General features: G+C 34.1%; 1 protein-coding gene and 2 long non-coding RNA genes across 4 annotated transcripts; 1 reads left to right on the forward strand and 2 right to left on the reverse strand.

Annotated features, from left to right (window-relative positions):
- Window positions 1-1886: 1886 nt before the first annotated feature.
- On the forward strand, window positions 1887-23009 carry LOC123657356 (RAD50-interacting protein 1). The gene is made up of 16 exons (XM_045592918.1): window positions 1887-1916; window positions 4319-4324; window positions 8825-9018; window positions 9094-9335; window positions 9767-9922; window positions 10157-10329; window positions 10536-10750; window positions 11176-11422; window positions 16016-16193; window positions 16649-16838; window positions 17291-17432; window positions 18912-19027; window positions 19173-19351; window positions 21293-21467; window positions 22050-22177; window positions 22356-23009. Exons 3-16 carry the CDS (start codon window positions 8854-8856, stop codon window positions 22564-22566), a joined length of 2517 nt encoding a protein of 838 aa, XP_045448874.1. The 5' UTR covers window positions 1887-1916; window positions 4319-4324; window positions 8825-8853; the 3' UTR covers window positions 22567-23009.
- On the reverse strand, window positions 4521-8044 carry LOC123657359. Of its 2 annotated transcripts, XR_006743697.1 has the most exons (4): window positions 7795-8044; window positions 7253-7311; window positions 5993-6067; window positions 4521-4945 (listed from the first exon to the last, which is right to left on the reverse strand). It is a non-coding gene; the product is annotated as an uncharacterized LOC123657359 (long non-coding RNA). The 2 variants fall into 2 exon arrangements; XR_006743696.1 differs by lacking the exon at window positions 7795-8044 and having other exon boundaries at window positions 7253-7346.
- Window positions 8260-26292, reverse strand: LOC123657358. Its single transcript, XR_006743695.1, has 4 exons — window positions 26280-26292; window positions 8833-8836; window positions 8523-8801; window positions 8260-8359 (listed from the first exon to the last, which is right to left on the reverse strand). It is a non-coding gene; the product is annotated as an uncharacterized LOC123657358 (long non-coding RNA).
- Window positions 26293-26329: the final 37 nt, after the last annotated feature.

Genomic DNA, 26329 nt, shown 5'->3' on the forward strand with positions numbered 1-26329 from the left:
TAGTGTGACAACCAAAAGACCATCGTGATCATTTTCTGATGTATAATAAAAATTATAACTATGGTATAAAATGTTTTTTACATAATTAATTTGTTAAAAATTTCAAGTATGTTATATAACAACAGTCAATAAATTTAAAATAAAATTAAAAAAATCAATTTTATGAAACAATTTTTTTAAATTGATTTAGTTTTTTCAGTTTACGAATGAATCTAATATTTACGATATGAATATTTATTTATTTATTTTATTTTATACTTTATTGTACACCACAAATATATTACAAACAAAGCATAAAGATAGTTACAGACAGTGAAGTACAATGGGCGGACTTATGGCTAATTAGCCATTTCTTCCAGACAACCCATAAAATAAAATAGCATTTTATGACATCGACACCGACAAACATATTAATTAACAAATAACAAGACAAACAGATTGAAATGCCTATTTGTATTGATAGTGTGAGAAAAGAAAATTAAATTATACATTTGTTTACAGAAATTATCATTATATTATTTTACAGTCATTTTCGTAATATGTTTATTTTATTTATATTTTATTATGAAAGTATCAAATGCGTTTTATCCGCTATAACGACAGGCGCTTGGCGCGTGTGAGCGAAAGAGACGGCTGCGCAGAATTTGGCGTGGACCTTACCCTAGCGCTCGACTGATTTACCGGGCTTGATGCGTGGCAATATATACTATCTTTTTATTATTTAATATAAAATGTATTAAAAATAATTACGTCTTTTAATTATTTTTTTTGTATTCCTTAATGATGTAAGTTTACTTTGATGAAGATAGTTCGTTAAAATTTCTTAGTTTTCTAAGAGAAATATCGCTTTTAAAATTGTACTTATTTGGAAAATATTCGTAACTTTAAATTTTTTTTATCGTTTAATAGAGATACAAATGGAATAAAAATCTATGATAGTGGACAACAAAATTATATTCCACATATTATGATATTTTTTTAAAATGGTTTCAACGTAGAGGTTATTGAAAAGTAGGACTTCAAAGTATACATTGCGACCGGTTACCCAGGGAGGAGGCTGATGAAAAGGTTAATAATTTTATACACATAATATAAATCAAAATTCTGATCTGACTATGGACTACAACAAAGGTTGCTCTATTATATTTCAAGAATATAAATTACATTCTAAGATTTTTATTTTTGTGTTACCCAATATCGCTGGAGCGGTCAATTTTTGATATGATATTCAAAAAAAAAAAAAATGTTTAGAATTCCTAATGTGGGTAACACAAAAATAAAAATCTTAGATATTAAAAATAGCACGGTGTCGTCTCCTGTCAAAGATTTTCATTGTAATATGAAACTTTGAATAGTTACGGGTTTCTGTAAAGAGCTCACTATAGACGGCGCCACGGTTCGCTTAAACCGAAAATTAAAAATTATCATATCGAAAATTTCGCTCGAGCGGGTGCATCGTTCCATAGCTTAATTGGCTAGAGCGCCGACACGGCAAGTCGGAGACGCGGGTTCGAACCCCGCTGGAGCGGTCAATTTTTGATATGATATTCAAAAAAAAAAAAAAAATTACATTATTGCATCCAACACTGAGATTAACGACGTCAAAATATTACAATTTCGCGGATTGTTACCGATTTTTGTGAAATGGCTCTTAAAGACTTGGTTCGCCTATCATTTATAGACAAAGAAGAGTAGACGAAAATATAAAATTTCAGACTTGGCTTCGGCCTTACTTTACCAGTCATCGAATCAGAAGAAAAATAAAGTCACTTCAGACTTGGCTCCGGCCTTTTGATATGTCAGAACGAAACAAATTTAAATTAGGCTGTATGGATTATAGTCCTTTGCCTTTCCCTATTGGGGATAAATTTTAAAACAACAACAACAACTATATTAAAAAAAAATTCATGCAAAAAAATCAAAGAGTATATAAGTAAAGAGGTGTCACTCCATAGACACGGTCGAGCTCCGGGTTCAAGGTTTTGCTATACTTCAAGTACCAACTTTGTGGTTGAGCTCTATTTTTTTCGTTAAATTGGTAATAATGAAGCATAGTGTTGTTACTGTTATCCTACCGGAAATCGATAATAGTGTGGAAAAAGGTCGATAAATTAGTCGATAAAATTATCGATACTTTTTGAGTACAGGGTTCTTAATTTTATAAATTTTATTTAAAATAAAAGGTTTTTTGTATATATATAATGTATATTTAAAACTTCTTGGTATATACTACACTACTACTAAATTTCTTGGTACTACTACACTTAACCAGCGAAAAAAAATCTACATTTTAAACAAAAATGAAGGTAATTGTTACAATTAAACATTACAAACATATTATTTTGCCCTGATCACTAGTGTCTCGGTAGACATCACCTATCTATTATGTCATCGGCTTTATAAAATAAATATTACAACAAATTATTTAACCTAATGTTCCTAGTGTAGGCAGAGAGGAAAAAAAGCCGGACAAAACTCTCGGCAGTCTTTTCAAATTTAAAGTTGTTATACAAAAAAGTTACATTATTGAAGGCATGTCGATCACAACAGCTAACAAACAAATTTTATATTTTCGCAAGCATACTGCGATACATCCCACAGCTCTCAGCACATTCTAGGCCTCTTTCTTCAAGTAGAAGAAGGATCGGAGCTTAATCCACCATTACAAAACAAATTAAATAGTAATTATCAAACAATAACAAACACTTTTACAAAACAAATTAAATAATAACAACTATTAATTATCAAACAATAACAAACAAAATTATTTAAAACATAAAAACATGTTAACAAAACAAATTCTTAATTATTAAGATATTAATTAATATTTAATTATAACATAGATGATTTACAAACATAACATAAACTTCTTTATAAATCAAATTAAAATAAATAAATATAATATCTTATAACATAGATGATTTACAAGCATAAACTTATTTACAAAACAAATTAAAATAAATAAATATAATATAATATCTTATAACATAGATGATTTACAAGCATAACATAAACTTATTTATAAAACAAATTAAAATCAATAAATATGAATAAATATAATATAAATCTTATAACATAGATGATTTACAAACATAACATAAACTTCTTTATAAAACAAATTAAAATAAATAAATATAAATAAATAAATCTTTTTTTTTTCTTTTTCTTTGATATGTATTATTTCTGTTTTTGGTGTACAATAAAGTGTATTATTATTATTATTATTATCTTATAACATACACACAGTCATATATTCCTATGTTAAGCAACTTAATGCTTGTGTTACAGGTAACAACTGACTGTACATTTTTTGAAATAAATAAACAGAAATAATATATATATATAAATATATAAATACACGTAGTACATTCAATCTCAGGCGGGAATCGAACCTGCAACCCGTGGAACAGTAAGTAACAATAACAAAAAAGATGATTTAAAAGCATAACAAACATTTACAAAACAAATTAAATAGTTTCTAATAGTAATTGTCAGCCAATAACAAAAAAGATGATTTTAAAGCATAAAAAAAATATTAACAAAACAAATTAAATAGTAACAAATAGTAATTATCCAAAATTAACAAACAACATGATTTAACACTTAACGTAGCATAGTCACAAAAAAATCAACTCTTAAAAAGTGATACAAATGAAATGATCTCGCAAAACAGTAATTATCAATCAATAACAACCAAGACGATGAATTTGACCCATAACATATTCACAAAAATCTAAAATTTTTAATATACAGTAAATAACAAACAAACATAACATAAACATATTTACAGATATTATCTAAGTAAAAACAATTCTGAAAAGCATTATATAATGATCCTAGGCATACAGATAAAAAACATAACGATTTACAAACATAATAAGAACATATTTAGAGTAATCTTCTAAATTCTTATTTTTGTATTATTAAATGTTTGTAGTAGGTAATTCCATAAAGTACTACCGATTTTAAAAATTCTTTCACGGGATGCTACAATTCCATGTACGCCATTTAATGGTATGTGGATAAACGAACAGCGGATTATGGGAGAAAACGAAATAGCGAAAATCGCGTAATCTATGTGGGCGAAGCCACAGCGGAATTATTTTTTTTTGGTTCTAAGCTAAAATATACACATTTAAAAACTTGAAAAACAAAAAACATTGCAAAGACATTAGATGTCAAGAAGAACTGCCACTATGGATGTTTTCTACAAACATTGTTTTATAGTACTGACAATATAAATATTCAACAAGAATCATAAAAGTTGTTATCTAAGCTTTGTCTTGATCACATTATTCTAATTGTATATTTTTGTCTTTACATGATTTTCTAATGAATAATAAACAAAGATTATGAATTAATTGATTTGTTTTTTTCTATAAAATGCTCATTACTTAATTGCAAACTAGTCTACTGCTTTATATTTTTAATTTGTAAGTCCTGAGATATAATAGCTTTGAAATGAATTTGGCTCTTGTTTATGAAATGACATAAAGGTGTAGAAGGAAAGCACAATGAGCTCGAATCTTTCCACCATTCTTTAAAACTAATATAATTGTTTAAGTCGTCTACTGGTTTATCAACTTTTAACGAATCTTTACATTACTGACATTTCGTTCTATCTAATAATTTTGCAGCTAAATAAACACTAACATATACTACTGGCTGCTCCAAAAAGTTACATAAATCATTTTCATATAAAAAGAAATCAATTTCATTGGGCAGAGACAAAACAGGATAAACTATCTCATCAACAACTTGAATGTCATCATTATTATTTCTATTAGGCATGTCAGTGCGGACCCCGCTAATATTGTTATAAGCTACAAACAATTTATTAGTGTCTTCCTCACAGTTCGCATTTCGACTGCCAAAGGCTTTAAGCTTAATTTAGTTTGAGTCAAATGACTCAGCAGGATCTTCTCACGTTCAGTTAATGTAGAATCTGAAATTTAAAAAAAAATCCTGTTATTATATATACATTTTTTGTGTATGTACGTATTACGTACATACATACGTTGAAAGTATACAATATTATGTATAATGTGATTTATTCCTTTAATTTCATAAATTTTTACTTAAATATAATATTATAAAATAATTTATTGCTTTTATTATATTAAGATACATTTATTATTTTTATTTCAATATTAAACAATGCTAATATTGATATATTTTATTAGTGATCGTTACAGTTTAATATGTATTTAATTTTGGTTTAAATAATAACACAAGTATACGACAAAGGAATGCCCATTGCATGATACAATTGGAATCATTGAATGTAATTATTATTTTTTCCCTTTTTCTTCAATTTACTTGAAATATTATAACAATAAAATATTTTGGTCACGCAAAAAAGGCGCATCAAGACGTCGAGTTGCGGAAAATAGCCCGTGTACAACAACAACAATAAAATATACGTATTTGATTACTAAGGAAAGAGCTATATCAAATTATTTTGTCATTCTATTTTTTAAACTATACTATACTTTAATAGTATAATATCGAAATATATATATAAATGTATAAAATATAGATAAATGAAACTATGTTAAACATTAATGTTAATGCATATTTAACAAAACTAAGCAAACTTTTGATTTATAAAATGTAAATTATTCAAGCAGTATAATTAAAAATTTATTTGACTCTCATATGCTTGATATTAGTCAAATGTGTACCGGGCTATTCATAGGTATAATGAAATAAATAATTTTCCCATAGAAAGAGTGTGTGCTTCTATTAATAACTGGCCTCAACTTTTAAGGGTATTGCAGCCAATGGAGACCAAAAAATTAATACATAAAAATGTTTTAGTTGCTTGTAATTATCTATGTAGTAACATATACAGTTAGAGAAACATTTTATATAATAAAGTGAACTTGTGTCATAAAATTAAATGCTAATTAGCTATATGCTTATAGTAGACATGTTACTGGTTAATGTTTTATGTAATCAAAAATGTGAAATTTTCATTTGTTATTCTTACCTAGTGTTTTTTCAAAAGTAAGTCCTTGTGGTGCCTGCGAAGTAGAGGGCAAAGGGAGAAAGCTGTATTCAGCATCTGAAAAATAGTAGTACAATATCTAAATATATCTAGTATCTATTACTTGTTAATTTTTTTTACATTTTCCATTATTTACTCACACTTAAATTATCTGAATTTTATTTTCTACTAGCTTCTACCCGCAACTTTGTCCACGTGGAATAGTTCCTTTGGGCTAGCTGGGGAAGGTCTCAGAAGGAAAAAATCCGATTTTGAAACATTCTTCATTGGTGGTCCACTCTTATTGGTCTTTGCGTGATAATATATAGCCTATAGCCCTAGCCTTCCTTGATAAATGGGCTATCAAATACTGAAAAAAAATTCAAATTGGTCCAGTAAGTCCAGAGATTAGCGCGTTCAAGAAAACAAACTTCAGCTTTATAGTAATAGTATAGATTTGATATGAAATTATTTTTATTTTAAAATTAAAGTTAATGATTACTTATCTTGTTATATAGAAAATGAAAATGATTAGTTTCCGAAGGTTATTCATAATCATTTTATAGAAAATTATTATTATAATCATTTTATAAAACTAAAAATCTTATACTGCATTGGATCATTTGTATCATATGTTGTGAATCGTTGCATATATGTGTTAAAAGATATTAAAGATTCTCAGAAAGTGTTTTACATATATCTCTCATTTTATCAGTGATATGTATATCAATCAGCCTTAGATATCTGATATCTAAGGGCCAATATTATCTAGGTAAATGTATAAATAATAAATTAAATATATGTCAGATGATTTTTTAGAACATTGACTAACTATAATCTATTATATGATATTTATTACAACTGAGATTGTACTGCCATTATCAGTACAAAATATATTTAAAAATTATCTTTTTCTATACAGTACAATTGTGAACATTTGTATGACTTTTATATAATCTCATCTTTATTTCTTTTTAAATTTCCAGTACATACTTAGTAAGACAGAGTTTTTGAAACAACAAGACATTGTTTCCAAGAAAACTTTTTGTCACTTATTAAAAATGTATAAGACTTGCAACAGCAAGTTATTAAAATTATAAGTAAGTTCATTTAATTAACAATAAAAATCTTAATTTTATCCATCATTAAAAATATATTACATAACCAAACATGAACTAACAAGATGCTGTACCTCTTAAAAACACTTGTTACTTCTAACAACATAACATAAATAAATATAATATAATAAAGTAGTTTACTCACTTTTAGATAAAATATTTTCATTTCATTGCACATTCTCTGAATTTGTTATATCTTGAAAACTAGAAAATAAAAAAGAATTTATCATAAACATCAATTAGCATATTATCATCATTACAGCCTATACAGTCCACTGCTGGACATAGGCCTCCACAAGTTTACGCCAAAAATAACGTGAACTCATGTGTTTTGCCCATAGTCACCACGCTGGGCAGGCGGGTTGGTGACCGCAGTACTGGCTTTGTCGCACCGAAGACGCTGCTGCCCGTCTTCGGCCTGTGTATTTCAAAGCCAGCAGTTGGATGGTTATCCCGCCATCGGTCGGCTTCTTAAGTTCCAAGGTGGTAGTGGAACCTTGTTATCCCTTAGTAGCCTCTTACGACACCCACGGGAAGAGAGGGGGTGGCTAAATTCTTTAGTGCCGTAGCCACACAGCATATTATGAACCAGAAATAAGGCTAGACAAACAGCTAAACAAAAACATCGAGAAAAAATAATTGTAATGTAATTTATAATTATCATAAACATATAAAAAAAATTTGCACCTTTCAAGACTTGAGATTTTTCTTTTTCTTCACCATATAAAGGAAAATCTACCAAAAGACTGTCATCCAATGGTTGTGGCAAATTTAATGTTGGAATAGCATTTTTAATTAATCTATTGCCCTTTGTATTAAAATACTTTTTTTCAAAGTGATATCCACACAAATATTTAATTTCATGCAATTTTTTAACGGGTATGTAAGCAGTCTTCATTCCCAACTGCTTTGACCCAAGAACGACACCTGAGAGTAGAATTTTAATCGTCAATTTAAATTAAAAGTTTAAATTTTACATAGTCTACAACTAGTTTTCTAGTATACATAAGTATGTATAATACTTTAATGTTACTTTATTACTACAGTTAGCTATTTACTGTTATAAAGATTTTAAGTAGAATTTATTTAAATATTGTATTGTTCTATTGTTAACACCACAGAGCATAGAAATATTTACACTAACCGATCAAGTGGAAACTTCTTCAAAAATACATTGGCTCCAGTCCAGGGGTCCTCTTTAGACCACAAATAGTACATTTTTGATATCTCACATTACGTTTCACTGTATTTTCTAAAGGAATGAAAACAGAAAAATATAGTATAAGTAATAAAAATATAGGTATAACTATAAAATACTATTATTTTCTGTTGATATAGATATTAAGAACTTATTTTCAAAAGCAAAATTACTTCGTTCGACCAAAAAGACCAATGATTCAGGTTTAAATACAAACCCATAGTAAATCCCTAGAAGCGACGAATAATATTCTCACAATAAAGTATTAGGGCTCAGAAAATATATATGCAGAAAAAACTAAAAATCCGAAATTCCGGGCGTGGTTACTCGGTGGTTGCAATATAATATGGCGGTTAGGAAATAATTGTTCGAGTCAAAATTTGACAATTACGACGTTTCCGACGTTTAAATTTTTTCATTTTGACGTACAATTTTGCCAATTTATATAAAAATTCAAGTTTGGTATACAAAGTATAGCAAAAAAAGTGTCGCCCTACTGAAAAAAATAAGCATCTTAAATTGCAGACCTGGCTATGTGATTATGAACAATGTCTAATAATTCTATCAAGATGAAGTGCAATTTAAATGAGGATGTTAAAAAAGACATAATAAAAAATCTTAACATTAAAATTGGTAGTGATATAAATAACTTGGGGAATTTGAGTGAAATAGAAAATGATTTATTAAATAAAAGAGAACATCTTGAAAATTGCGTGAGTAATATTAAATTTATATTATTTGGACTCTATTCGATATCAGTGAATAATTTTGTAATTTAAATAATTTAGTTGCATGCTGCAAGTGATGAGGCGCCGAAAAATATAACTTCTGCTATCAGAACAGCTGAATTAAGCTTAATGCAAATAGAGAAATTAAAAGAAAAAAAATCATTACTAGTGGAGAAAGTAAACAGCTTTCTAATTAAAACAGATCCATTAATGGCAGAACTTGATAAAAGATTTTCAATCATTCATAGATTGGAGGATGTTAATGCATATTTTCAGTCATATGTTAAACTTGAAGAACTGAGGTGGGTATAAGCATATTAAATCAACAATATTTTTTTTTTACGCCATTGAAATACAAAATATATTCACATGTACTGTACAAAATAGTAAATATTGTTTTTGTTAAAATTTGAAAGATTTTGTTTGTGTATATAATTTTGTAATAAGAATTTAATTAGATGACTATGTTTCATTATTTTACCAAAAACTTCTTTCTAATGTTTTCAAAACAACTTTTTTATATCCTCTGTACTTTTCAGTTTACTGTTCTAGCCATAAAGATACTCGGTTAATCTTTCTTCTGTTATTTTTTCTTATTTACTTTCTGACTGGTTAATGATAAAGACAGTGCATGCCTCCAATTAAACTGTAAAAGGTTTATTTACAGAACTTTATAGAACTCATGAAAACCAATGTTTGTATTTACATTTAATATAATGTTATTTATTAACAGTAACCAAATGAGGCAATGCAAAGATGACGAAGAACTAGTATCGCTTTATGAAGAAATGGTGGAAATGTGCAAACAGCGATATAAACCGAATTGGACTGCTTATGTCAAATCGTACACACATTACTGGCACAATATTTTGAAAGATAATCTTATAAGGTGTGTTGCTTGTATGTATTTTTATTGGTTATTTCAAAAAAAAAATTAATTGCTTTCTTAAATACTTGAACTAATTACAAATAAAATAGAAAACTGCAATATAGAAACTTTCATCTATAAACAAGAATAATTAAGAATAATTTGATTTTACCTCTGTTCATTAAAACTTTAAAGTTTTTTATAACATAGCAGGTAACTGGTGTGTTATGATTTATTTTAAATATTTACTTTTAGACACTATGAAGACATACTTAAGGCATTAAAGTGGCCGTTCACTTCATCTGCAGAAAGTACACCAATTCCAAAAGAAGTATTAAATAAATTTAATAATCTCACAAGATATCTATTTTTAATACAGGAACCAATAGACGTTTGTAGTGAATCGGTTTCAGGTGATTCAACCCCAGGTATAGTCAATTTAAATAATTATATACACTTCATATCTTTTAAGAGCAATCTTTATAAGTAACTTTGGTAGCCTATTTTTTCTCTAACGAAGGCTGTTTGTCTCCTAACCTATTGGGAAGACATCTCCCTATTATGCTAACATACTCGTAATACATAATTAGTCCCTAAAATTTAAATTATAAAATCAAAATGTTTTGTTGTTTAGAACAAAATCCCTGTCTACCAGTAAAAGTCTTATTACAACCTTTGAAAAAACGATTTATATTCCACTTTACGGGGTCCCGACAGACTGCTAGAATTGATAGACCAGAGTGGTTTCTTACTCAGACTTTAACGTGGATAAAAGATCACCAGAAATTCATAATGAATAATGTTCAACTAATAGCCAAGAAGCTCGAGATGCGAAACATTAATGCTGTGGTGGGTTTTACTAAAACACTTTATATAAATTTTTATTTTGTAATTGTGTACTTATTTTATTTATTTATTGAACACTTATTTAGTTCTGTTAGCCACACTTTTGTAGCTAGTATATTACATTAGTAGTTAATATTCTTCTTCAGCCTATCACAGTCCACTGCTGGACATAAGCTTCCACAAGTCCGCGCCAAAAATAGCGTGGACTCGCGTGTTGCTCATAGTCACCATGCTGGGCAGGCGGGTTGGTGACCGCAGGGCTGGCTTTGTCGCACCGAAGATGCTATAATTAATATTATTACTAACATTTTATTTTATTAATAATACATTTATTTTTTAATTTTACTTAGTGCTTAAAAAGTTTAATATTATTTCCTTTAGACATGGAATTATGTGGTGTTTAAATTCTAAGAAAACAAAAATTTTAGGATCAGTTTAACGCAGGATTGATAGCTTTAGCAACTGAAAGACTTCACACTGTCTTAGCAATCTATCACACACAAGGTGCAAAAGGGGAAATAGTTGATGTGGACGCAGCGTTCGCACATGCTGTGGACGAGACTTTAGGTTTCCATAAAGAATTAAAGACAATCACTGACAATGAGGTTGACAATGTTTTATCTGTGTTGACCAAAGCTGAAACATTTGTACGGTGGTTAGCTGTGGAAAAGAAATGTAAGTTATGATTTAAAAGTATTTAAAAAAAATAGTATTTGAAAAATTTTAAGTAAACAATAAGTTTTTTGTTTCTTACCTTCACTATAAGAAATTTGTCTACAATTTTGGGGCATTCACCAAATTTAATTTGGAATGACCTGATTTTTTTGTACCCTACAAAAAATTTAAAATTATAGCCATGTTTTTAATTTTCATCAATAACTGACCCACATTTATTGAGTCATATTGAATTGCATTTTTACGTAAATATAATGTTTATTATAAACTTTAGATTAATATGATAGTGATAATAGTTTTAAATATAGTTATATAATTGTGTTTGCTCGCAAACGAAAAAAAAACCGACTTCAATTACATCGAAGAGTAATACAACGTAGATCGACGAAAAAATAGTAATACTTTGTTCGTATTCCATATAACGCGACATTATAAAATTGTAGAATTATATAATGTTCTACTGTTATTTCTAACATTTTGTTAGCGATTGTAGGCAGAAATTTCATAAAAGGCCCGTCGTCGATTCGCGCGAAGCGCTGACATCGCTTATTACGGCGGGTTTTTTAGTTGAAGCGGATTTTATTGAATTACGGTTTATGTCTTTTTTATTAAAAATATGTAATGTTCATGTTTTCACACAGCTCCGATGCACGACTGGAGTTTACCCCTTCAGATCAACTGTCTAAATAGGCACAAAAAGGCTTACTAGTCTAAGAAATATATTATTACTATATCAAATTGTAAATAAATGAATGCAATAACGCCATCTATCGGAACCTAATTGCGTTATTAGAAAACGTCTGAACGCCATCTCTAACAAGGTCGAATGACCTGTACGAATGTTCAGTAGATTTTACTGTTCAATTTTTTCATTCCGGGGCCTTAAATGAAAATCGATTCTTAAGGAGAAAACTCCAAAAACAGTCAAGTAAATACGCCATATCAGATATAGCTCAAAAAGTTCGAGTCAAATCTCAATTATATTTAAATGGGACCACATGACAAGCACCACCTATCGATTAAAAAAAGAATCATCGATATCGGTCCACCCAGTAAAATAGTAATGAGGTTAATATAACGTTGGTCGACGTAAAATAGCCCAGTAAATACCCAGTATTAGCGATAACTCAAAAATTAAAAGCTCAAATATATTTATAACGAATAAACTGCTACTCTCTACTCTAGTGGAATATTGTAATTTGATCGATAGTGAACGAAGTAATTTCATTACATTTTGATAGATGGCGTTGTGGCAAAGTATTGAACATGACCACAGTCGTCTTAACATCGTCATGTAAATACGCGTCATCAAAGATTACTCAAAAATTGCTCATTATATCTCAATCATATTTAAAACGGACGACATGACAAGTATTAGCTTTTGATTTATACAAAAAAGATCAAAATCAGTGCACCCAGTAAAAAGATATAACGTATAATACAACGTAGGGTGACGAAAAAACCGTCAAGTAAATACGCAATATTAGATATAACTCACAAATTACGAATCAAATCTCAATTAAATTTGAATGGGACCACGTGACGAATAGTAGCTTTTAATTTATATAAGAAACGTCAAAATCGGTGCACCCAGTAAAAAGTTATGAGGTTATAATACAACGTAAGGTGACGAAAATAATGTCAAGTAAATACGCGTTATCAAAGATTAATCAAAAAGTAGTTATCAGATCTCGATAAAATTTATATGAGACCACATGATAAACATCAGCTTTCGATTAAAGTAAAAATTATCAAAATCGATACACCCAGTAAGTTATTGCGGATTTTCAAGAGTTTCTCTCGATTTCTCTGGGATCCCATCATCAGATCCTGGTTTCCTTATCATGGTACCAAACTAGGGATATTCCCTTTCCAACAAAAAAAGAATTATCAAAATCGGTACACCCAGTAGAAAGTTATGTGGTATAATACAACGTAGGTCGACGAAAAAAGCGTCAAGTAAAAACGCATTATTAGATATAATTCGAAAAGTAGTTGTTAGATCTCAAATAAATTTAAATGGGACCAATCGGCACACACCATCTTTCGATTAAAACAAAATTTGTCGAAATCGGTCTACCTGGTCAAAAGTTCTGATGTAACATACATAAAAAAAAAAAAAAATACAGTCGAATTTTTTTTTTTTTTTTTTTTTTTTTTTTTTTTTTTTTTTTTTTTTTTTTAGTTATGTGATATATCCACAGGCTTATTATGCCCGTGCTTTTGTTATTCCATATATTGTTATTATTATTTTTTTTTTTAACATGCATCGGTACTTCACCGCAACTTAGAATCTAGAAGCCTTAATAACTAGTCTTAAAATTTCAAATTTCTAAAAGTCGACGCGAGTCCACTGACCAAGACTATTCTACATATTGCTTATTTTATATTCTTATATACTAATTATTTTTATTATATTTACACTTATTTGCTAACTAAAATATATGTACACTTATTTTCTAACTACAATATATGTACACTTATTTGCTACTTACAATGTACACTTAACCTATGTTATTGTTAGTAGTTAGGTACTTTTTTTTTTGTGGTTAGGAATCGTTTTGTCCATTTAAATTTAATTTTTTTTTTTTTAATTTTTTTTTTATTAATATATTATATGACTAATCCTATCTTATTAAGTAAATATATAAAGCCTTATCATTACAATTACATATTATTCATATACTATTACATTCAATTTTATTATTTATATTACTTACTTTACACTTTTATCTACGCATAATTTATACTTACAATACAATAATGTCTTCACACCTCTACATTTTTCAACATTTTGAGCACATTCTCAATGACGGCAGCATCTCTATGGTGAATGGCCATCTTGAGACTATGCTCAAGGATTTTCTTGTCCGTCATCTCCGCTGCCCTCGCCACAAAGCGACCAATTGCGTCGTCACGGTCGTCGGTGTAATAGACACAGGTGTTGGTGTGTCTAGTCACCGCGACTACAGCGTGCGAAACGCTGTCGTGGATCTTGAGCCTCCTTGTATTTGTCTGGAGGACGATGACGTCCTCATAGGTCTGGCCCTGCGCCTCATGAATGGTTAAGACGCGCGATCCCTCACCGGACCCGTATCCCTGGTCAGTCAGCAATCTCTTCTCCTCTTGCGTAAATACCAGGTACAGGGTTCGGTCCCTTCCTACAGGAATGCGCGCGCCTGTGAGACTCTCCACTCGCAAAGATCGGATCTTTGTGCTTGAGCTGTACACGGACTTGTAAACCTCACTGATGGCAAAGGCGACATCTTTGGGGTTACGATGCGTGCACGACAACTCGCACGAAATAGTCGTTATAAGGGTTGGTCTACAATACCGCATTTCGAACAGGTTATCCCTGTCGATGTACGGCAGTTGGTTTATGTCTCCGATGAGGACTACCTTCTCAGCTCCCGATAGTCGGGCGGCCATTACTATGGCTCCGAAATGGTTCATGAGGGCTTCGTCCACCGTTAGGCGGTTGATTTTTAAACCCTCACGGAAGCCATTTACCAGAACGGAGGCCATAGTACGTACCCTTTGCTTGACCTTGTTGCCATAGCGGTGCACCAGTTTTTCTTTTAGATCTTTAGCCGCCTCGACTGTGGTCGTAATCACGACTTCCGTGTCCCCATCGAAGTCCCTGACTATTCGGGTTGTCTTGCCGCATCCTGGTACCCCGTTTATCCACTCCAGTGATGGTAGTTCCCAGGTCACGTACGGTAAGCCGGCTTCGGCCCGGTCGCCCGTGATGGTTTTTGCCATCCGTAGCATCCGGTCGCCCAGCATTACTTTCGTGCATCTCGCCACTACCACCACCGGGTCCCCTTCGGGTGTTTCAAAGGTTTGTGACTCCTCGTCATTACCCTCAGACTCGACCGCGCTCACGAAGCCTGCTGTGATGTTATATGCGGCCATATACCTACCCGACATCTTGCCCTTGAGTATTTGTCGGGTATCACTGTTGTATATGGCTGCTTCGGCTTCTTCGAGTTCCACCTCCAGTAATCTTTGGTGATCGTACTGGTAGGCCTGCATGATCTTTTTGCAGGTGGCCAAGCTTACCTCGCGGTTTGCCTTAATAATGGCCAGGAACTCGATTAGGGCATTTTCCGCGTGTTGAAGCGGTGTGGACGCCGGTCGAAGTCTCGGTGGTGATACTTGTCCCATATCGGCCCTAGTTCGAGCGGCCGGTGACGCCGCTGGTTGCCTCGGACTATTGTCTTTGGTGAACCTGCTCAGCGCCTCCGATAGTCGCTCTCCCTGTCCAGCCTTTTTGGGAGAGGGGTGATGGGGAAGCTTACTTTGCTTCGGGGAGATGGTTGCCTGGATAAATGTCGCCAATGACATCGAGCTCGGCTTAGATTTGGGTGCGGCCGTTGCCCTACGTTGTTCCACCTTCTGGGCCTCGACCTTTAGTTGTAGGCGCTCCGAGTCGCTCGGTGCGGCTTCCCCGAGAGCCGGCGATGCAGAGGGTGAAGGTGATTTAATACAGTCGAATTGAGAACCTCCTCCTTTTTTGGAAGTCGGTTAAAAATATATCCTTGCTAATTAGTAATGAAATGGAAATAATATAATCATATCAATTATTTAAAGATGCCCTAGCAAAAATGGACGAGATGTTAGACAGCGAACAGTGGATAGAACCAGTGGCTGCAGGAGTGGGTGCAGCGGTGGGCTCAGTGGTGTGGGTGCCGCGTGGGGCGGACTGGTTCGTTTCCCTGCTGAAGACCATCGAGGATAGATATACCGTACTACCGCAGCCTGGACATCGGTATGTTAGGATACTCCATGTCCCTCAGTAGAATTTGATTTGGTCTAATGTTTGAATAAGTATTTTTAATTCTAATAAAAAAAAAATCTTTCATGTTAGTACAGATCATTGATTTCCAAAGCGGTCCAGGACGGCTGACACCCATCATTGGCCTAAAAAAGTGTCAACTGAAAAATTTCTTACCTTCTTTTAATTCATGGGGAGGTAAATTAAAATGGCCCAATGCACAGGGGTTCAGTGGAACTAGCAAAATTTTGAAAGTGGTCTATGAGAAAAAAATTAGGGAACCTCTGGTATGGGTCATACGTAGGTGACACAGCATTCGATTCTTATTTGGAGCCGTTGTGATAAACATTTATGTATTTATAATATTATTTAAGTGCTTAACGTGAGGCTGTTATAAGTTTGGTCTAACTATTTATTTTCGTAAATAATCTTTAAAACGTTTTTCACAGATTACAGTTTTTAGAGCTTCAGCTAGAACTAATCGAAGAATGGCGTATACGTCTAACACAGTTGATTAGTGCGGCCGCTTCCACACTGAAGCTCAATACGTTCCTCATATCTGGAACACACCCAATCATCGCGATCGTCAACACCGCTCATTACACTAGAACTGTGCTATTACAGTGGGCTCATTCTTTGGTAAGTTTGGTCGACAAATGACATATTTATTTATTTAGAACACCAGGGAAAGTAGACAACAATGTTATAAATAGGCAATCTAAGTATTGAGAAAACACGGCTTTGATTTAAACAAAAAAGTACATTAATTATTTAATAAGCAGCTACAAAATTTGATTGCTGACATACCGACAGTAGCGCCACCTACCGGGTCCAATTTTGTTTTCAAACCATCCATGAAGCCCTTTTAATGTACACGAAGTTTCAACCAAATAGGTCCAGCTGCTTAGGACAAACACACGTGCAGAAGAATTATATACATAATATATTAAATAGCTATGACTTCAATACTCACATAAATAACAAGGAAGAAACGTCACATTTTGCCATCAAAACGCTTTCACAGTCTAAAAGCACCGTTAGTTTCAACATTCAAATACCTCACGTCGGAACATCTTATGGTTTGATTACAGCATTACCTACAACTGCATTACTACAGGCGCCAATTCCAACATTTTACGCAGCAACAACACAGGGAAAATGAAAGCGAATCCTCGACCAGTTCTGAGGACGATGATGATTCTGACGATGAAAATACTAGACAAGATGGTAAGTGTACATAAAGGCTCAGCGGAAGTGTGGCTCAGTTCACAAAAAAAAAAAAAAAATGTACAATAACGATTTGAAAATGTCCAAATTGGTCCATTTGTGCAGGCACTTCTAGGCACGCTGATCAAACCACATTGTGATATTTGCCAAGTTTTTTTAACGATTATTTCCTTTATCGGCAAATACGAGATACAATAAAAAAATTCGACAGAAAATTCGTTGTTGACGTGTTTTATGTCACCCCCGATATTTAGTTAAATCATAATTTTAGGTCGTACTTTAAATATTTTTTTAATATATAAATTAAAGGAAAACACAAAATTTTATGTAGTAATAATACTAGAATTTACGTAGATTTACTAATGTAGAGATTTACTAATGTAATGTACTTCCGCTGAGAAGCTCAAATATAAAACTTTATTTTTATTTTATTTTTTTGTCCTCCAGTCAGTCATTGTATCATACAAACGTGTATGTAATGATCCTATATGGGTAGATTCATGAAATATACATCTTGAGTGAAAAAGCTTTAGAATTTTTTTCTAAGAAATGAACAAAAGTGTCTAGATTTTTACTACCTTCATTATAGATAGTCGAAAAATTTTCTTTTAAACACTATAGTTGTAATAATATGGTATACATTTGGTTTTTATTTATTTTAATAACAGATAAGTAAAATGCAAATATAATAAATGGAATAAAGATGAATGTAAAGAGGATGAAAATGATGGTGTTTGAAAGAGATGAAGCAGTGACAGACTGCAGTATCGTGATTGGAGATGAACAAATTGAACAGGTGAATGAGTTTGTGTATCGGGTTTAAAGTTTACAAGAGATGGAAAGTATGAGAGTGATATTGAAAGAGTGAATGCAGGAAACAGGGTGAATGGAGCTTTGCACTCCTTTATGAGCAGTCGGAAGGTGTCTATCAAGGCTCGTTTGGCTGTGCATGAGGGGGTGTTGGTTCCGACACTCATGTACGGAAGTGAAAGTTGGGTATGGCAGAAGAAACATAAAAGCAGAATAAATGCAGTTGAGATGAGAGCGTTAAGAAGTATGATAGGAATTAAACTGAGTGACAGGATAAGAAATAGTAAGATAAGGAAACATTGTGGTCTGAAAGAAGATTTAGTGACAAAAATTGAGAAAGGTATGCTCAGATGGTTTGGTCATGTTAAGAGAATGAGTGAAGAGCGGTTGACGAACAAAGTGTATAAGGCGAGTGTGAATGGAAGGGTTGAAAGGGGTAGACGTAGGCGGACGTTCCGAGACCAAATAAGGGACCTCTTGAAAAAAGGCCAGGTCAAGAGTACCCTAAACCGTAAAGCATCTTTGAAGGGAATAATGAAAGTGGACGAAGCAAAAGAAGTATGTAAGGATCATAGCAAATGGAAAGAAGTGGTCTCTGCCTACCCCTACGGGAAAGAAGCGTGATTATATGTATGTATGTATGTATTCTAACAAAAGTATATCGCTAATTTTTAGATGAAGAAGGCGATGAAACTTTCTCATTGAATGACGTCGAGCAACGCGCTAACAAGTTGGCCCTAAACGAGGTGACAAGAAGAAGTTCTTTAATGAATTCGAGTCAGTATGACATTGTAAGTATAATAAAGCACTAAAATTAATCAAAAAACTTGTACTTATGTACTTATATAATTATTATCTTATGCTTACATTATGTAGCGTAAGTATGATTTAACTTCAATTATATTTTTTGTCGTTTTGTAATGTTTCTTATTACAGACACCAATAACAAATTTAGCAGTGGCTGAACCTTTAGATGATGAAGATACAGAGGAGGCTGGAGTGTTTGGAGACGCTCCTGCGCTCCTCGCGCATCTTAGAGACTCGGGCATGGCCGTGATGACCGAATATGTCTTGCTCGAATTTAAAGCCAATAGTCGAAACTACAAGAACCAGAAGTAAGTGTAGTATAGAGAATTAGAAAAACCGCGTTTTCATACAAGTCGATGACGACTTTAATATTACAATTTTAATATATACGTATTTATGTTGAGTTTTTCGTATTTGCATTATTCATTAATAATTGACATAAAACTGAAGTAAAACTTCTGTAGCAATAAGCCTGCACTTTGTCTTATAGGTCGCGTCATGTAAAAAGAACGCTGGCCTTGAAGCTGCGCAGAAGCGATTTATCGGTCTATTTGGTGGTACGGGTAGGGGGACGGGAGTGTTTATCAGGTGTCGCATGCTTGCCGGTGTGCTATTGGTTGACAGCGGTTGACAGTTCGACGTCGACTCAAAATATTATCGCGCACAAAAGTTTTAAATTACAAAATTCTCCATTTACTATTTATTTCACTAAAAAACAATTATCAATTTATCATTTTAAACACATAAAAAAATTGTTATTGCTTTTGTTTAAAAAAAAATTGTGATTTTGTAAAGTGATAATTATTATACTTATTTATTCCGAATTATTCGCACTTGTATTTCTAGTATTTTTTAATGTACCTGCCAATAACCATTATACGAAGCCGCGAGTGAAAGCCTAATTAAAAAATAAAACAGTAGTACTTGTGCGCGAGTATACCCATGCGCAAACGCACCCCCTCCAGTTTCTTTCAGCGTTCTTTTTACATGACGCGAACTATACATATACGAAAAATGGCTATGAGCGAAAGAAAATTTGTGCTCGCATCTCTCTTGCTGTGTTCACCTTTCCCGATCACACTTGTGGTGACGCTCTCGACACGTGTCACTAGCTTACTCCTTAATAATTCTAACATATATACATTTTGTGCTGGTGATACCTCACTGAGGTCTTCGATTCTACCTCCTGGCCTCGTAGCTTGAGCTAGCGCAACGGCCTGGAGCCGCCGGTTAATAAGGCGGCCGTCTTCCCAACGTTGACGGCTATCCGCACTTGTACAGCCACTCCGGGAGTAAGTACAGCAGAAACTGCATTCCTTTGGTGGCGACGATCTGGTGACATGTCGACGCAAAGAACGCGCTATCGTCCACATGCAGGGCCAACAGCAGTTCCTCTCCCCCTTCTCGCTAATGGTTGTGGAGGGTGGGGATGTCGTCCGTGTACGCTTCGTAAAGTCGCGGCCGACGCGCGCCTGGCGTCTGTGGCACTGCGAAGGCGCCTTGTTGTCACGCCAGGCCTGCGAACAGGCCCCCGTTAAAACCCTCCGCGCACGGCTATCTGGAACTTGGTCTAATCCCACTTTTGTAATCCTGTATCCTGTGTATCTTTGGTCATCAAAGACGTACAGAATTCTCAAGCGTCCACTTCCCTGCGGGGACTGTGCACTACATAACTGCACCGGCCGCTTCCTCAAGTGAAGTCGGGGGAGTCCACGAGTACAACTTCCACCGGGGGCCTTGCTATAACTTATTGGCGCAATAACGACTAACTAGCGACTCGCCCCGGCTTCGCACGGGCGCAATGCTGATACTAAATATACTACAGAATGTCTTTATTTATAGTATGAAGCTAAGCTGATGGTTATTAATATAATAACAACAACATTCAAATATTTGTCGTTAGATAACACGTTGTTACAGAATGCGTTGAAGAAATAAAGGTTCACTGCTCGTTCCCCGTAGGTGATAGCGTGATAATATGTATCCTATATGTTGACCCGACTTTTTAATAATATTTGTGCCAAATTCGAAGTAAATCCATGCAGTACTTTTTGAGTTTATCCCGGACATACAGAAACAGACAAAAATTCAAAAAACTATATTTTTGGCTTCGGTGTCGATTGTAGAATTCCCAAGTATTCTTTTAAAAAAATATACAATGTACAGTTTTAACTTTCCTACCATTTTATTATATGTAAATAGATGAATGAGAATATATAACCCACAAACAATGATTGCTGCACCGTCAGATGGCACGCGATGCTGACGCTGGAGCAGGCGGCGCTGAGCGTGTCGGGCGCGCTGTGCGGGCCGCTGGCGGCGCTGTGCGCGCGCCTCGCCTGCGCCGCGCGCGCCCTGGCGCCGCCGCTCGCCGCGCAGCTGCGCGCGCACGTCGCCGCGCACCTCGACGTCTACGTCTACGAGGCGAGTGGCGCGCACACCTGCCCCTCACATCGCAACGCCGGGCCTACCCCCGGCGTCATCATCTAACAATCGACTCTTCTAACCAAAACTGAGTGCCTAGTGCGAGTTTTGTTTAATCCGTCTCGCAATAACGGCCGTAAATTTTAACTTCATTTTGTATGGGAATTTGGGATTTCAACCTAGTTCTCGCGTTTGCCGCTAGATGACTCTGTATCGATTGTATCGTATACTATTCTTTATCGTCTAGGCTGCAGTGTTTAAATTCCCATGCAAAATAATCTTCACGTATAAACGCGTTTCTCTCATGTTTCTGTGAATAAAACTCGCACTAGGCACTCAGAAAAAGTCACGACTAGTACAAAATTAAATTTTAACAAACGTCAGATCGAACCAGCAATTTCAGTTCAGTTCAGTTCGGTAACAGCCAGCTATGCCTTATAGCATACCATAATTATACTGTCTCAAACTCTCAGATTTCCTCGTAAGAATTTCTTCAGAATAATGAGACCTTTGTACGTGTATTTTCATTTGGGTGCAGTAAATTATTTTATAAATTATTTATTTTTTCTGTAATATTAATAGGAGGTGGTACTGGAAAGTTGGTTCAATACAGGCGGAACCATACAGTTCACTCATGACGTAAAGAGGAACCTTGTACCCGCGTTTGCGCCCCCTAACAAGAATGCGTCGCAACTTAATCAATTGCCAAGGTAAGATCACTTTGATCGTTTTACAGTCAACCGAAGTTACCGGAAAAGTAAAAAAAAAAACTTTTTCATATGGTTCAAAAGCAAAGTTATATCGTAATACATGTTACAATTCCATAATAAAAAATAATATAATAATATTTTAAAATATAACACTTAGGAGATAATGTTTGACTATCAGGCTTCTAGAGGCATGTAAACTCCTCAACTTGGACTACGAGGATGCTCATCGAATTCGTTCTCAACTGGCCAAACAGCCGAGCCAAGCCGTTATATCCCTGAACGAGCTGGGCATCTACCACATACCATCCAAAGAGGCTTTGAGGATCCTCAACCAGAGAACCGACCTCAGTGATTCCAGTTCTCCATCATCAGTGATGGAATTATTTTGAAGTTTCGAAGGAGGAGGCGTATAAACAAATTGGTTTTGATCGGCGCGCTTGAGCATTTTCGAATGGATTATTTTTTGGAGTTACAAAGACAACATTTTTGCTTAATAATTGCAGTTATTATAAAATTATAATACAACGAAGTTAACCCCAGACATATTTTCCTCAATACCAGTTTTAAATGATGCAGATGCCTATGCGATCTGAAGCTCCAAACGATTCTTTGAATTTAATCTTATTACCGTAATGATATATGTTGCATTATGTAACTCCTAGACATCATCAATTATAAAAAGAAAAAAAAAATACCATTACTTTTATTACTACTATCATACTATTATCTTAACTATTTTATAATCGAGTAATGGTTTTGAATCTTACTAGTCTTATCCAAGCCATCTCAGCAGTTGCTATATTACATACTAAATTACTTTGCAATAACAGAACACATGTTTATCTTGTTATACTTAATATTAGCATGTGTATCGATTATATATTACTAAATGGAATTTAACTGAACTGAGAAAATTGATTTGAATTCCTCGCACATGGTTAAAATCAATAAAAACATTTTACGTGTACCATTACACGTGCATGTGCATTCCCCCCCTCCCCCTTTCATCATCGTACAACCAGACGCTCTGCGTTACGCCAACCTTATATGGTTGACATACCCCCTATACGCATTAAGCGATTCGCTAGTACATTCTTGATCCGTACGGCCAAAGAATGGAACTCTCTACCAGCGTCAGTGTTTCCGGAAAGCTATAACCTGGGGATCTTTGAGTCGCGAGTGAATAGGTTACTTCTACGTAAGCGTGCTCCATCTTAAACCGCATTTTCACTTATCATCAGGGGAAATAGTGGTCAAACGCAAGCCTATCATTGTGTATATATATACAATATAGTCATTACATTTAAATTTTGGTAGATTTCTGCAGATTGCAATACTTTTTCGCTTAGCACCTCTGCTTAGTCTTAGTGACTTTAACTAAACATTTTGACTGAAAAATTATGCCATGTCATAATTATTAGTTTTGATATAGCTTTTTAGTATAAAATATGTAACATTTATTTAACACAAAACATATTTTAACAGTATTTTTAAATGTAGCACTTATTTAATATGTATTTAATGAAAGTGTTGCTCGCGTGCAAAGAGATCGGAATGTACGCCTCCTCCGTCTGTATATAGATTAATTAATGTTGTATGAATAAATTATGTAATACATTATTTATTTGATGTTGTTTATAATAAAGATAACAGGTGTGTGAATATTGTGTAAAATGTAAGTTAAATTTCAATCAACAACATTTATATAAAGATTGAAGAAATCATTTTAAAAAAAATAGCATTTGGTATCGTATTAAATGAATGTAAAGCCAAGAAGCATGATGTTTATATTGTTGTTCGTCTTAGTGATCAAAATGATATGATTATGATTTATGCTCAAATGTAATATTTTTGTCGATTAAAATTAATCTTTGTAAAATGTAAGTATATATTTATTTGACAGTTTTTAAGTCTAATGTGTTATATTTTCTTGAAAATAAGATCCAATGACAGGGCAATCGTGTGTAGGGGTGAGACATGGGTAGGCGAGCCCGGCCTTTTTTTTTTTTTTTTTTTTTTTTTTTTTGATATCGCAGGGTAACCCATTTACGGGTGATATCCAGGATGCCCGGGTAGGCATTCCTAGACCGTATGTCGGCTTAGCACTTGGGGGTGCACTACCGACCAAAACCCCTGCGGGAGCCTTCAGCCGCTTTAATTGGAGGGTCCCGGATCTGCAGGCAACAGGATCCCTCCAGCGACAGGCTGGCCTCGGCGAAAAGACCAGACTTCTCCTCCATGGGACTGTCCGGCTCACCTCTGAACAATCCCGACGACGCCATGTCTAGCAGGACCGGGTTCCCATCCCGGCCCGACATGGGCACAGGGGCGTTACTGGAAACGCATTAAGTAGCGCCTCCTACGCACCCCCGTTCGTCGCCTGCGGACGGAGGCCTCGTCGGCGGCCCCCTCTCTCATCCGCTCGTCGTTCTCCTTCTGGGACATTACTGTCTCGCAGAAGGAGACCATCGCCTTCCAGGACTCGTCGTCGCCGAGCATCGCGGTGATAACGCTCGGCAGTGACAAGTCCCCTCCGAGGACTGTCGTCAGATCGCGACGTAGCGCCGCCCATCTCGGGCACACCTCGAGGGTGTGCTGGGCAGAGTCCACCGCTGCGCCACAATCGTGACATTCAGTCGTCGGCTCCCTTTGGGCCGTCCGACACAAGTATTCACCAAAGCAGCCGTGCCCGGTGAGAACCTGCGTCAGACGGAAGGTGAGGGGTTTGCGCTTACGGCGCATCCACCGCTCAAGGACCGGGCGCAAGGCAGCCGTTACGCGTGTGCCATACGGCTGCTCCGCCAGGTCCTCCCCCCACCTCCGAGGCGAGCCCGGCCTGGATAAGCCTCTGCTGGCCGAATTTGTTAGTAACTTAGTAGCTTGAGACACGACTTTAAGGGTTGACGCGTGGTTTAATTTGTAAGCAACTAAAATGTTTCGTAATATATGTATGTGCGATGAGAGATTACACATCATCGTCCATATATTTGTGCAGAGAACTGATTTCGTCAATTTCCGCACACGGAAGAAAGCTAAATATATATATATATACATATATATAGCTTTCTTCCGTGTGCGGAAATTACCTATATTAAATATTATTTTATACTGTTTGTACAATTTGTCATATTTTTAATAATGCCAATGTACACAAAATGGCGGACAAAAAAAAAACCTTACACAAATCATTGAAATATTTAAAAAAAAAAAATCATACGAAACATTAGCCCTTTTACGTATTGTTTTCAAAGCTTTTATTTAACTTGCAATGTGTATAACTATAAGTAGTTAGTATATATGGACGTTGGTTAGTGTTGAATCTTTAATCTTTAATAATTATGTTCAATAACGGAAATTTTAAATTCAGTAAATCTAGAAACCGAAAATATTTGTCTGTTGCTCACTTATAATAGACGATTTGGATTTTTCATTATTATTCATTGATTACTTTAGATTATATAAAACATTGTAAAACTCTATTCTATCTTCTATAGTCTCTGCGAGATTTCTTTTTGTATTCGTTGCTATGAAGAACTTCAATAAATTACTAAATAATAATATTATATTTTAATTAAATTATAAAAGAAAAATACAGTGACAACCCTTCGTGCTACTAAGTACGAAATGCGGTGTCGGCTTGTCGTCAAAGATCAAAGGCCTTAGATCACTGTATTTATTTATACACTGTGGTTATGGTTTTCAAATTTTATTTGTTTTTGTTGTGCTTTTTATTTATTTATGTTTATAATGTCGACGTAAGGGTAAATGTTAAATTTTTGCTTTTCATTTTGTTTTTTTTTTATTCTATTTTGTTTTTTTTTTATTCTATTTTGTTTTTTAATCCAATATTGTTATTTAATACAAAGGTAATTTTAATGAAACCATGCACACTAATATTTCACATTTTTTATTTAACAATTAATATCAATAATGTTATTGTACAAAAGAGTAACCTAATATCTCAGATATACTCATAAATAGTTTGCACGACAGACTTAAAAATCATTTCAAAATAAATGTAATCTTATCTTTATATTTTTTTAACTTAATTATCATACAAAGATCTACCGAATGGCACAACTGCACATTGTCAGACATTAACCAAACACTTAACCATAGTTTGTTCACAGCCTTTCATCAAATTTTCACAAT

Source organism: Melitaea cinxia, chromosome 10 (assembly GCF_905220565.1).
Source record: "Melitaea cinxia chromosome 10, ilMelCinx1.1, whole genome shotgun sequence".
In the NCBI taxonomy this organism is placed as follows: Eukaryota; Metazoa; Arthropoda; class Insecta; order Lepidoptera; family Nymphalidae; genus Melitaea; species Melitaea cinxia.

What these genes read in the sequence shown, in the direction of transcription:
- LOC123657356 (XM_045592918.1), top strand. Translation starts at nt 8,854, where the DNA reads ATGTCTAATAATTCTATCAAGATGAAGTGCAATTTAAATGAGGATGTT. An exon ending in TGCGAAACATTAATGCTGTG is followed by an intron (nt 10,751 to 11,175) that starts GTGGGTTTTACT and finishes CAAAAATTTTAG; the next exon opens with GATCAGTTTAACGCAGGATT. An exon ending in TCGACGTCTACGTCTACGAG is followed by an intron (nt 21,468 to 22,049) that starts GCGAGTGGCGCG and finishes TAATATTAATAG; the next exon opens with GAGGTGGTACTGGAAAGTTG.